General features: G+C 44.0%; 1 protein-coding gene across 1 annotated transcript; it reads left to right on the top strand.

Annotated features, from left to right (window-relative positions):
• The first annotated feature begins 9501 nt into the window (after positions 1 to 9501).
• Positions 9502 to 12290, top strand: LOC124699978 (ADP-ribosylation factor-like protein 2). The gene is made up of 5 exons (XM_047232189.1): positions 9502 to 9649; positions 9795 to 9905; positions 10726 to 10888; positions 11368 to 11448; positions 11993 to 12290. The coding sequence occupies exons 1-5, from the start codon at positions 9585 to 9587 to the stop codon at positions 12128 to 12130; spliced, it is 558 nt and encodes a 185-aa protein (XP_047088145.1). The 5' UTR covers positions 9502 to 9584; the 3' UTR covers positions 12131 to 12290.
• Positions 12291 to 14390: the final 2100 nt, after the last annotated feature.

Here is a 14390-nt window from a genome sequence, read left to right as displayed (position 1 = left end):
GATAAAGCAAGGCGCTATGTTCGAACGATAAGGAATGGTTAAGGATCACCTTCGGATAAGTCGCAGGTTACCGTTTGAAAAGACGATGGGACTGGCCTTGCTCGTGTTGTATGGCGAAGGCCGATGCTCTGCCATCGGCTCTTAGTGTGTTGACTCACTTTAATCGGCAAAGTTGGAAAAGGGATAGAATCAGCTGAGAAATGTCTTCTTCATTAATAAGAGAGGATTTTTACAATGAAGAGCCGATTGCTCAAGAAAGGAAGAACAAAAGACGAGCCGATTGCTCAGGGACTACTAATCCTACATTGCTAATCCTCGCTGGCCTCGTCGTCGGCATCGGAGCTGCCGTCGGCGCTGCTTCCAGAGAATTCCTCGTCGCTGCTGCCCCAGCCCTCGGCCGGAGCCTCTTCTTCCTCGTCATCATCATCATCCTCGCTGTCCGCCCAAGCGCGGAAGCGCTTTGCCGGCGGATACCCAGTGGAAGAGGAGGAATCATCCTCCTCCTCTTCCTCTCCTTCCTCGTCATCGTCATCGTTCTCGCTGTCCGCCCACGCGCGGGAGCGCTTCGCCGGCGGATACCCGGCGGAGGAGGAGGAATCATCCTCCTCCTCTTCCTCCTCTACTTCTTCTTCTTCCTCCTCCTTGTCGGAGGAGGTGGGGTTCGCCCAGGAGTGGAGGTCGTCTTCACTCTCGCTCTTCAGCTCCCCTTCGATGAGGAACTCGAGGTCGTCCTCCCCATCGGTCAGAGGTAAGTCACCTTCCGACCCGACGAGTGATTGGAAGGAGAGGCCTGAGGAGGTAGAGGAAGAGGAAGACATGGCTACAGGAAAAGAGGGTTTTTTGGGTGCTGATGGACAGAACGGAGCAAGGGGATGAAGTGGCAAACTGTTCGGCACGGTTAAATAAAGGGGATATAGTGGAGATTTAATTCCATTACGGTTTCCGAGGAAGTGATGTTAAAGCTATCAAATCGCGCATAGAAGTCGAGAAGGCAAGGCATCATGATGAAGGATACTGCAGCGGTTTTGCTCTGCCACGACATGACCCGACGAAGGAAAAGCATAATGATTTTGGAATTGTCATTTCCAAAACCAGGGGGGCATGTGTTATCACCAGAATTTGACCGGATCGGAGGTGGGCCGCGATTGAAGATGGGCTTGAAGAATATACATAGAAGGAATACATGAATCGGCCTTGTATACAAAGTTTGGGCTAGTTTGCCCGTGTATCTGTACCATAGTAGGATACGTGTCGGTTAGATAGAGATTGGGCTCGTGCCCGGTTGGGATTATTCCCACGTTAGAAAGTCTACGGACTATAAATATGTATCTAGGGTTTATGAAATAAACAACAATCAAGTTCACCACAAACCAATCTAGGCGCATCGCCAACTCCCCTGTCTCGAGGGTTTCTTCCGGGTAAGCATCATGATGCCTAGATCGCATCTTGCGATCTAGGCAGTACACGTTTATTCGTTCATGCGTTGCTCGTACTGAAGCCTTTTTGATGGCGAGCAACGTAGTTATCATAGATGTTTTAGGGTTAGCATTGTTCATCATATCATATGCTATCGTCGTGCGACCCTGAGGCATCTAGCCGCCCTTACACCTATCTTGGGTGTAAGGGCGACACCCCGCTTGATCATTGTTTAGTAGATCCGATCCGTTATGATTGCTCCTTGTTCTTCCAGGATTAGTTTAATATCTGCATGGTTAGGCCTTACAAACGGGTTGAAGGATCCAAATGGCGCGTAGGGTGTAGTTTGCTAGCCCTAGACAGGATGTTCCGAGGATCAACTTCGTGTTGGTTTTTAGGCCTTGTCTAGGGTCGGTTTACGATCACCGTGCGTGGCCGCCGAGGCTCAATCACGAGTAGGATGTTCCGATTATGCGGTGAAAACCCTAAATCGTAGTAGGTCATTTTAGCTTTATTTTGATCAAGCAGGACCACCATCTGATCGTACACCTCGTACGCATCATGGGTGGATTGGCTCCTTGAGCCGATTCACAGGACAACCTGAGAGCCGATCGAGGCTCGTATTTAATGTTTACGTGTATGCCATGCAGGAAACTAAGCGAGGCACATCCAACACTTTCCTGACCAGGTATAGGTCAGGTGGCACGCCCTTGCACCAGCATTGGACGTGCGTGCCGAGGCTTTGCGGGCCGTCGCTCGGAGGGACCAGGGCCAGCCGCAGTCCTGGGAGCCTCCCGGCTCTACAGTGTTTCCCGTCGCTGCCCGCCGGTGGGTTTCTGACCGCAACAGAGAACCCAAAATAACCATCAAGAAAGCAAAAATGAGTATTTTTAGACAACTTTTCTAACATTCTATCAATAAAGGGTAAATGGTAATGATCTTTCTTAGTAACCTTATTAACTTTTCGATAATCAATGCACATTCTATACCCTACAACTACTCTTTGAGGGATGAGCTCATCATTATCATTAGGCACAACATTCATTCCTCCTTTCTTAGGAACACAATGTACAGGACTAACCCATCTACTATCAGCAATAGGATATATAATACCAGCTTCAAGAAGTTTTAATACCTCATTCCTTGCCACATCCTTCATCTTAGGAATTAGACGACGCTGATGTTCAATAATAGGCTTTGCATCATCTTCCATATTGATAGCATGTTGGCAAATAGAGGGAGAAATCCCCTTCAAGTCATCAAGAGTGTAGCCAATAGCTCCTCGGTGTTTCTTCAATATTTCCAATAACCTTTCTTCCTCAATATCTGAAAGCTTAGAACTAATAATAACAAGATATATTTTCTTATCATCAATATGAGCATACTTAAGATTATCAGGCAATGGTTTTAAATCAAAAATAGGATCTTCCTTTGGTGGTGGTGTTGTACCTAAATCTTCGACCAGGCAAGTCATGTTTAAGAATAGGTTGACGAAGGAAAATTTCATCAAGCTCATTTCTTTCTTCCCTAAAGACTTCACTCTCACTATCCTCCAAATGTTGCTGCAAAGGATTATTAGGAGCAAGAGCAATAGACGCACACTCGTTCAACTCTAAAATCATTATTAGGCAAATCAGCTTTATAAGGAGTTTTGGCAAATTTAGAGAAATTAAACTCATAAGATTCACCAGCAAATTTAGTCATAATTTTTTCCTTCTTGCAATCTATAACAGCTCCACAAGTATTTAGGAAAGGTCTACCAAAAATAATAGGACAATACTTACTAGCAGCAGAACCAAGTACCAAAAAGTCAGAAGGATATTTAATCTTACCACATAGAACTTCCACATCTCGAACAATACCAATAGGAGAGATAGTTTCTCTATTAGCTAACCGAATAACCACATCAATATCTTCGAGTTCACAAGAACCAATTTCATGCATGATCTCCGTATAAATCTCATAAGGAATGGCACTAATAATTGCACCAATATCACATAAACCATAATAACAATGATCACCAATTCTAACAGAGAGCATAGGAACACTGGCTTTCCTAGACTTATTAGGATGCGAAACAATGTTAGAAGCATCTTCACAGAAAATAATATGACCATCTTCTACATTTTCAGTCACAAGATCTTTAATTATTGCAACAGCAAAGTTCAACCTTTATTTGTTCTTCGGGTTCTATAGGTTTCTTTGCACTTTTATTAATCGCACTAGATATAACGAGTACTCCTTCATTTTAGCAGGGAAAGGAGTTTTTTCAATATAAGCTTCAGGAAGAATATGATCAACAGTTTCAATTATAGCACATTTATTTATAAATGAATCAGTTTTATCTTTATATGGTTCATGATACTTATCAAAATTCTTCCTAGGCAATTCAAAGTGAGAGGCAAAAGCTTTATAAAAGTTTGCAACGACTTGAGAATCAAGACCATAAGTAGCACTCATATTACGAAATTTATCAGTATCCATAAAAACTTCAATGCATTTATAATCATAGTTTATACCGACTCTCTATCTTTGTCGTTCTCCCATCCTTCGGTATTCTCCTGGATCCGATCAAGAAGGTCCCTTTTAAACTCTTCTTTATTGCGTGTAAATGATCCAGAACAAGAAGTATCCAGCAAAGTCTTATCTTGAAAAGACAATCTTGCATAGAAATTATCAATAATAATATTACCAGGAAGCTCATGAATGGGGCATTTGAGCATTAAAGACTTCAATCTCCCCAAGCTTGGGCAATACTCTCTCCATCATGAGGCCAGAAATTATATATGCGGTTCCGATCTTTGTGAATTTCACTTGGAGGATAGAATTTGGAATAAAATAAAGGCACAATGTCCTCCCAATCAAGAGAATCCCCATTCTTCAGCAATTTATACCAGTGTGCTGCTTTACCAGACAACGATATAGAGAATAGTTTCTTCCTAACTTCATCCATAGCAATACCTGCACATTTGAATAACCCGCATAATTCATGTAAAAACAGTAAATGATCACCAGGATGGACAGGTTCCATCCCCTTCATAGCGGTTATCCACAACACGTTCAATAATTTTTATAGGTATTTTGTATGGAACCTCTTTCTCACCTGGCGCCTCATCCACTACCTTTGCAGTAGTAGTAGATTTTCCAAAGAGGAATTCAAGAGAAGACCCCTCCATAATGAATTATAGCAGCAGGCAGAAATAAAAAACGACACGTACAATAAAGGTTTCCCTTACCAATTCCACTTACCAATAGCGCTTCACTCCCCGGCAACGGCGCCAGAAAATAGTCTTGATGACCCACAAGTATAGGGGGTGTATCGCAGTACTTTCGATAAATAAGAGTGTCGAACCCAACGAGGAGCAGAAGGTGTTGACAAGCAGTTTCGATGAAGGATTCACTGTAAATGCTCACAGACAAGTATTCAGGGGGTTTTAGTGTAGCAGATGAATAAAGTACAAGTAAGTAAAATGCGAGAGTAATAATTGCAGCGAGTGGACCAATCCTTTTTAACACAAATGACAAGCCGGTTTGTTTACTTATAATGACCAAACGTTCTTGAGGACACACGGGAATTTAGTCTAGTGCTTTCGCTTCATATAGCTGATTAATCTTCATTGTTTTGATAAGTGTTGTGTGGGTGAACCTATGCTAATGCACCGCCCTTCCTAGGACTAATACATACTTGTAATTATACCCCTTGCAAGCATCCGCAAATACAAGAAAGTAATTAAGATAAATCTAACCACAGCCTTAAACTTCGAGATCCTGCTATCCCTCCTGCATCGATATACCAACGGGGGTTTAGGTTTCTGTCACTCCGGCAACCCCGCAATTAGCAAACGAATACAAGATGTATTCCCCTAGGCCCATAAATGGTGAAGTATCATGTAGTCGACGTTCACATGACACCACTAGAAGAATAACACCACAACTTAAATATCATAACATTAAATACTAACCAACATAATTCACTATTAACATTTAGACTTCACCCATGTCCTCAAGAACTAAACGAACTACTCACGAGACATCATATGGAACATGATCAGAGGTGATATGATGATGAATAACAATCTGAACATAAACCTTGGTTCAATGGTTTCACTCAATAGCATCAATAACAAGTAGAAATCAATACCGGGAGAGTTTCCCCTATCAAACAATCAAGATCCAACCCTAATTGTTACAGCGGTGACGAGGTGCAGCGGTGGAGATGGCGGTGATGATGATGGAGATGATGGTGATGATGATGGAGATGATGTCCAGCTCGATGGCGATGACGATGGCGTCGATTTCCCCTCCGGGAGGGAATTTCCCGGCGGATTTCAGCCTGCCGGAGAGCTCTTTTCTCTCCGGTGTTTTCCGCCCCGCGAGGCGGCTGTGAATCTTCGCGACTATCCTCCGGAGCTTAGGTTTTCGGGACGAAGAAGTACACGAAGGAGAGGAGGCCGAGGGGGCTGTGGGCCCCCTCCCACATGGCGGCGCGGCCGGGGCGGGGCCCGCGCCGGCCTATGAGGGGGGCCCACGGCGGCCCTCCTCGGCTCCTCCTTTTGGCTACCTCCGTCTTCTGGAAAAATAGGATTTTCAGTATAATTCCCGTCAATTGTTGATCTTCCGAAATTTCTGACGGTGCTTTTTCCAGCAGAATCCTGACTCCGGTGCGCGATTCTCCAATAATCATGAAACATGCAAAATAGATGAAATAACATAAGTATCATCCCTAAATATGAAATATATCAATGAATAACAGTAAATTATGATATAAAATAGTGATGCAAAATGGGCGTATCATGTAACATAGAGTTTTTAGGTGAAAGTTCAACTTAACAGTCTTCACTATAGTACCGGTATATAAAACAATGTTTTAAAACCAAAGGCAAACTTTATGTGCCTCTGGGATCTGGTGGGGGATTGTTGGAATTTTGTCTAATATAGGACCAGCCCATACAATATAATCCACAATTTCTGAAAATCCCAAAGGCCAATGTGGCCCATTCATGCAAGGCAAAGGGTGGGATAAAAGTTTAGTCCCACCTTGCTAGTTTAGAGAGTTTTGGACCTCCTTATAAGGGGGTTGCTCCACTTATGGTATGCGCATGAGAAGAGAGCTCCTACATGCGCGGTCCTCTTCCTCCGCCCGCCTCGCCACATCATGACTCGCGCGCCGCGGTTTGAGGGAATGCCTCGAGCCGAGACATTCTCTCTTTTTTTTGCCAAGCATGAACTGAAACATTATGTTGTAGTGGACATGAATATTGTTGCATGTTCAGTTCGTCTTCTGTCCGTTCGTTTCCTCTACCATTGCAACCTGTTCGCCTCCTCCTATGTGCCTATAAAAGAGAGGTTGCCCCTCTCCAGAAACACACACAAAAGCGCACAGCCACCTGGTTCTGAAGCTTTGTGCTGATCAAGATCTTCCCCATCCCATCTTGCGGTGTGCACCACGATTGGGACAGTAGGCCTCTGAAACCCCGTCTCTTGTGATCTTGTACGGGGGAGCGGCGATAAGGTTTTTGGGGAGCGCTTTGCGCGACTATTGGTTTCATCTTCATCACGGACTCTGACGAGCTCTTTCCCGACGAGAACTTCTTCTCGAACATCAGAAGCCTCTACGGTGACATAGGCGACAACGGTAACGTGAACGGGTCTACTTCCGTTGTCCGGTATGTTCTTCTCATTCTCCTAGTAAACATCATAGTACTAATTTATTCTATAGTTTTGTTTTTCTCCTACTCCCTGTTAGATGACATGTCTAGTTTGATTCCTTTATTTCTAGCCATGTTTTATCTACTGTTTTTCTTGGTTACTTTATGCGAAAAATTACTTATATTTTCAACATTATCAAGTTAGTTAACTTATACAAGCTGACAAATTTTCAAGTTTATAGCCAGCCCTGCACAAAGAGAGACTTCCCGCTATAAATAACGTCTGAAATTGTCGTTTGTGTTATTCTTGTAGTTAAAATAACTGATATAGTTTTTTATCTTTTCTGATTAAAGAAAATATATGGAAAAGAAGGATGCCAACTTTTTTTAGATTTATGGTTAAAGAAGAAAAGGAGAAGACATGGGTTCTTTTGAATTTCAAGTAGTATTCGGTTTCACCAATAAAATATGGAGACTAACTTCACATTTAAAATTAGGCAAAGAGGAGTTTTCATGTCAACGAAAGAAGCCTGGTAACCGAGTGTATACGTGAGCATGCATCCAATGATCGACACGTGTCTAACGGTGTGGCTCGTCCGTTAACTGATAACGCAGCAGCTGATCTCCTTCAAAAAAGGTTGAAGCACAACCTTATCCTCTCACCTGCTCCACCTCCCCTACTTCCCCTCGCCGTGGCACCCAAAAAAACCTCAATCTCCTCTGCAGCTGCTCTTTGGCGTGCTCCGTCGACGGTAGCTCGAGGGGCAGCGGCCAAAATCGAGCCTCTGGGGTCAAAAGGTGCTGGCGCCGGTCGAGGTGAGGTACCGCCGTGCAGCAAGAACCCGCCGCCGCGTTCCTCGGCCTCGATTTCCACGACGACGACGAGGACGGGGCCGTCGTGTGGGCGGCGCCGGACGAGGCGGGCCTGCCGCTCTGCTGGGACTGCCTGCAGCTGGAGGAGCACGAGGAGGCGCACCCCCAGCGGTGGGATGGCCTCGGGCTCAGCGACGCCGAGGAGTGGGAGCAGGTCGCCGCCGGCAGGGGGGACGGCGAGTTCGAGGCCGCCGCGGTGCGCAGCCTCGAGTGGGAGGTGCTCCTCGCCGCCAACAGCCTGGGCAGCCTCCTGCTCGACGACAACGACGGCGCCGGCGTCGACACGTACTTCCTCGACGACGACGAGGACGCGCTGTTCGGGTAGCTCGCCGTGGAGGCGGAGCACGATCCCCCGGCCAAGGGCGGGTGGGCGGCGGCGAGGGCCGCCGTGGAGGGCCTCCCGACGGTGGCGGTCGCCGAGTCCGGCGGCGCGGCGCAGTGCGCGGTGTGCAAGGACGGCATCGAGGCCGGGGAGGCGGCCAGGAGGCTGCCGTGCGCGCACCTCTACAACGGCGCCTGAATCCTGCCCTGGCTCGCCATCCGCAACACGTGCCCGCTCTGCCGCCACGAGCTGCCCACCGACGACGCCGAGTACGAGACGTGGAGGGCCAGGCGGGCCGCCGGCGACGACGACAGGTATGGGCATCGTCGCTCGTCGGGCTGAGGCTGCGGTGCTGAAACAGGGAGAGACTGATTTGCTTCACCAGCTGATGCCTTTGCAGTAGTTCAGTGTTGCTTCGAAAATTCATTTTGATCAGGAGTGAGGAAAAAGAGGTTGAAATCGATGTGAATTGGAGCTTTTTTTTTCTTGTTTTTGCACAGAATGGTACGAATAAGGTGCGTTTCAATTTGAATAATGGTGTATCTAGACGAGAGCAGACGAGATTGTTCCTTTCTAAATCGAATGGAATGCAAAGAGAAGGGAGGAGAATCAGTGCTTGTCCGGCGGGGGAGTAGGCGGCGTTGAACAGGGCTCGGCATCGGCGGTGATGGGCTCCAGGCCGGCATTGGGGGAGCAATTTTTATTCCCATGTTTTAGCACTTAATCGCTGGCAGACCAACTCGGATCACTGTGACACACTGTGTGCGACGCGGACAAGCACGGATGCGGTCGTGTGCAGCTAGATAAAATAGACCTGACGCCGTTTGGTTCCGTTTTGTGAGGCCAGCATCTTAAAGCAAATCCAACGGTAATGAACGCATGCTCACGTATACATCCGGTCATAGAATCCACTCTCGCAATGTCAAATAGGTCTAAAAATACATTTGGGAAACCTTCGAGGTTTGTGGGCTTATTTGGCAAATAAAAATAGAATATGTTGTAAAAAATTATAAGTTAGTTGAATATTTCAAGTGAAGTTTTGTCTTTTTGTAACACTACTTTTTGTGTATTTATATTTTTTTGTCTCCATTTGTAAGACGTATCTGGGCTTGAAATTTCATGGTGCCATCTTTTATGAATCCACTCTTCTTTTCCCCTCTAGCACTGAACGTCTGAACTTTCGGATGATCAGTTTTCGACTGTTTTGGTCTTTTGGATCGACTCTTCCAGTCTTCCTGTCCTTCCTCCCTGAAAAAGGAAAAAAGCCCCGCCCTGTTCCTCTCTCGTCCTAGGGAGGAAATCCTAGAGCTTCGCGCGCCTCCAAGATGGGGCTACTCAGCATCATCCGGAAGATCAAGCGCAAGGAGAAGGAGATGCGCATTCTCATGGTGTATGTTCCCTCCACCCTCCGCTAGCATTGGATTCAGTCCACGCCATGTCTCCCGATTCTTAGTTCTGGATCTAGTAGGACTTGCGCAGTTGGTTTATTTATCCCTAGTTGCTGATTCCGTCTGAGGTTTACGAGTTCTTCTCAGGGGGCTGGACAACTCAGGGAAGACAACGATCGTGCTCAAGATCAATGGGGAGGACACGAGCGTCATCAGCCCCACCCTCGGCTTCAACATCAAGACCATCAAGTACCACAAGTCTGTCCCAGTTCCTTTCTGTCTCTTTCTAACCCGTTTGTTCAGTACCCCCTCATCCACTGTGAAGTAGTGTCATGTAATGGGTTGTGAGTTACATCACTTGATGTAGTTTACTGACATCACATGTTTTCTGTTCATTCGTTTTCCATTTTCCACCATAGTTTAGATAAATTTCATGCTTTTCTCAGTTTGCTGCGGGGTTCATCAGATATATATAACATAGGTTATCTCTCAACGCCAGTGTAGTGATTGCAAATTTCATAAGATAGCCTTACAGGCTAAAGCAGGTCACATGTTGGAAACTTAATCGTGTGACTTTGAACTCTTCCACAACATCAGAGGGTAATTAATATAAGGAAATATTACCACAAAAGAGAAATTCGGCAAATGCTGCAACACAGCCCTCAGGTGTGATGACATCAAATAAACATTTCACTGGCTAGTTAGTTGATACTTCAGTTTTGCCTGTTGCCCCATCAGAAAATGGAAATCTTGTGCTTCCTTTTCATCTTCTCTGCACCAGCATGCCTATTAGCAGTAGTATAGAGGAGTGCACGGGATTTGCATGTCAAGAGATAGGCTCAACATAAAACAAAAATAGATGCCAAGTGGCTGATTCCAGTTGGCAACTTGTCATGAGTTCAGCCTATCTGGTTAAGTAATTTGCAAGTTCTGCTGAGCTTGCAATTTTATTTGTTTTGTTTAAAGCACTCGTGATTTAGCATGTTGTGTTGAACTGGTGACAACATCCCTTGTCATTTGCCAATACACTAGCCACTCTGTGAAACTTCTTGCTGATTTATATTTGGTGATTTGGCAGGTACTCCTTGAACATTTGGGATGTTGGGGGACAGAAGACTATCAGGTCTTATTGGAGGAATTACTTTGAGCAGACTGATGGACTAGTTTGGGTAGTTGATAGTTCAGATATCCGAAGGCTTGATGATTGCCGTGCTGAACTCCACAATCTCTTAAAGGAAGAGGTACTACTTCTGGGGCACTAAGAGACAGTGATGATTTCTGTCCTTCAAAGTTCGCAATTTCTATTATTTTGCATATTTTCCGGGTACTAGCATTGAAAGATTACTGCTAAACAGTACAGAAAAGAATGAGTAGGATATCCCTTTGCTTTAGTTTTAGGGACATCTGTTGATTAATTGGTGACTTGGAAAACATATCCTATTGGATTATCATGGCTTTTATGGACAATGTGACAATGGGTATCACTATGAGTCAATTTTGATTCTCGGCTCACATGTTCTACTGAACTAGATCGCACTGCTGCTACCGAACAGAACCACTCTATGAATTTTTCACTCTGTTGATAGTTCAAATGCAGCAGTAGCTATGCAAAATACCCATCTCTCTGTGATTCATTGGACTATTCATTGGAAAATACTCTATCCTAGAAATTTCAGTTTGTTGGACTGTTCTTATTGATTCTTGAATTTTGATTGAACAGAGACTAGTCGGAGCTTCATTGCTGGTGTTTGCAAACAAGCAAGACATTCAAGGTGCTCGTCAACCCGCAGAAATTGCTAAGGTTAGCAAACTTGTGCCATACAAGTAGGATCTTTGTGATGCTCTGTAACATGTTTTTCCTGTAGTTGGGTTACAAACATCTGTTGCATGTCATCTGTCCCGTTGTTTTCTACTACAATAACTTTGAAGTACTCGTTTATACTTGTATTGTATCATTTTTAATTTTTTTTCCATGTTTGCAAAGTCCTGCTGACTCGATTATTTATACATTAGCCTTCATTGACCCAAATAATATGTAAGATGAGTGCAGTTATCCTTGGTTATGCCCTAAAAAATAGATGATCGGAATTGGCTACTTACTCGATGGTTGTTGACGTCCAGTTCTGATCAGTTCTGAGTCTCTTAGTTACCTCAGTTTCAGATTCAGCATGTATAGGCTATATAACCCAATTCAGAAGTATTTTGGACACTTTACAACAATTCGTGGACAGAATAGGACTGCTAACCTGTATTCCGGGGTTTGATCACTGAGTGACTCGGGTCAGGAATTCTTTCCTTTGCTCGTGATTGTGTGTTACTAATCGATCTTAAACACTTTCTTTCAGATCCTGAATTTGGACGCCATGGACAGAAGCAGACACTGGCGGATCGTAGGCTGCAGTGCCTACACCGGAGAGGGGCTCCTTGACGGTTTCGACTGGCTGGTTCAGGACGTTGCTTCTCGGATCTACGTTCTGGACTGATTCATCATTGCTTCCTGCAACATAGGAAGCGGTTGGAAAGCGACTGTATCTTTACCCATTCGTTGTATATCAAATATCAATGGACTTAACTAAAAATATATCTATATCACTCTGGGCAATAAAGTGGGGTGATGGCTTTCCATTTGCATCAAAATATAAACATCTTGGCCTCAACTTGGAACATAAATATCAATGGAACTGGCACAAAATGAGTAGTGTTCAAGGCAGAAAAATTGTGTTCCTCTTTTTCATTTCTTCTGTAACAGCATGCCTATTCGCACTAGTAGAGGAATACAAGGGATTTACATGCCAAGAGATAGGTTCCTAACAGGATAGAAAAGAAAAATTGATGCCAAGTGGCTGAATCAAGTTGGCAACTTGTCATGAGTTCAGGATTTCTTGTTAAGTAACTTACAACTTTCTGGTGATAACATCCTTGTCATTTGCCAAAACACTAGGTTTAGCCACTCTGTGGGTATTGCCGCAGGTGAAACTTCTTAATGATTTATATTTGTTGATTTGGCAGATATTCCTTGAACATTTGGGATGTTAGGGGACATAAGGCTATCTGGTATTATTGGAGGAATTACTTTGAGCGGACCGATAGTCTAGTTTGGGTAGTTGATAGTTCAGATATCGGAGGCTTGGTGATTGTCGTGCTGAACTCCACAATCTCTTGAAGGAAGAGGTACTACTTCTGGGGCAGTAAGAGACAAGTGATGATATCACTCCTTCAAAGTTTGCAATTTGTATTACTTTGCAGATTTTCTGAATACTAGCACTGGAAGTGTTGCAATGTCATGCTATGACAATGATGATTGCCAGTAAGTACAGAAATTTGATAAGTCGAGTGTCGTTTTGCTTTTGACTTAGGGCCCTCTATTGATTATTTGATAACTTAAGGGTTAAGTGCACTTTTAGTCCCTCAAGTCTTGCAAAAGTCTATTTTTGGTCCCTCAACTCTGTTTTGGTCTAAATCTGCCCTCAAACTCTTAATTAAGTCCAATTTTGGTCCTTGCAGCGGTTTAATGATGGTTGAATGTTTTTTTACTCTTTTTTTTTTGCCATTGTGGACAAAATTGGCCGGTTTTAATCTACGTGGGATCATTTATTTTCAGTCAACAAATAGAAGAAATCCTCTTGCCCTAACATATATGTGTGTTATCTCCGTCTTTCACGCTTGGTGCAGCCGTCCTCGCTAGTTCAGCAGCCTCCATCTTTCCTCCTAACGCAAAAGTCCTCGCATGTCAGCCGATTATGCCTTTCTCGCCGGGCTTATCCGCCCTCGTAGTGCGAGGCCCCATCGCTAGGTGTCGGGGAAGAGTTAGGGTTAGTGCGCCAAACGGATCATGGTCATGACTAAGAAATACAACTGCAGAACTAAGTAACCTCGTAAGTCGCAACCCTCCACGATTAGATCTCACTATCTTTATTCTTTTATTGTGTTGATTTTCAACTTCAACTTCGAATATTTTAAATTTATCCAAAGCTTCTGTTCTTTCTTTGATTGGATAATTATAATCATATCGGGAGTAATCATCCGTGAATGTTATGAACGAATCATAGCCATCCACACTTTTCACAGGAAATGGTCCACATATATCGGTGCGAATTACTTCTAGTGTTGCAGTGCTTCGAGTTGCACCCTTTTTAATTTGCTTTTAAAAAACCCTTTAATGCAAACGATGCATTGTTCTATGTCTGAGAATTCTAATGGAGGAAGAATTTCATTTTAACGAGTCTTTCTATCCCCCCCCCCCCTCGAAATATGGCCTAAGCGATAGTGCCATAATTTCGATGATTCATCAGTTCTCTTTATTTAATTTTGTTCTTTGTCCCACGCGGATATTTGCTTATTCACATTACACACAGACAACACTTTTTCATGCATAAATAATAAATAAAGCTCATTGTGAAGTAAAGCAACACCCACATAATCATTATTACACCATATGGCATACTTGCCATGTCCTTCCTGTCTATGTGTACTTTTCTATCACCAGTTGCTTCAGCAACTGGGTAGCATATATCTTTGAAGAACCAGTGAACTAGCTCTTTATTGTTTCAAGATACTCCCCTACGGAAGCATATTGTGCAATTGAGTCTACAATGGCGTTCTCAATTGTATTCTTTATAAATGACATGCACTTTTTATTGGCAGTTAGCTACTTTTGGTTCTTTAGGGTATATTCCATTTCTACTGGAGCATGGTCTCTTTTCTTTTTCTGCCTTGCAGTATCATCATCCTTGTCATCTCTGA

Source organism: Lolium rigidum, chromosome 3 (assembly GCF_022539505.1).
Source record: "Lolium rigidum isolate FL_2022 chromosome 3, APGP_CSIRO_Lrig_0.1, whole genome shotgun sequence".
NCBI lineage: Eukaryota > Viridiplantae > Streptophyta > Magnoliopsida > Poales > Poaceae > Lolium > Lolium rigidum.
Note: the sequence above shows the minus strand (reverse complement) of the source record. Positions and strands in the feature narration are given on the sequence as shown.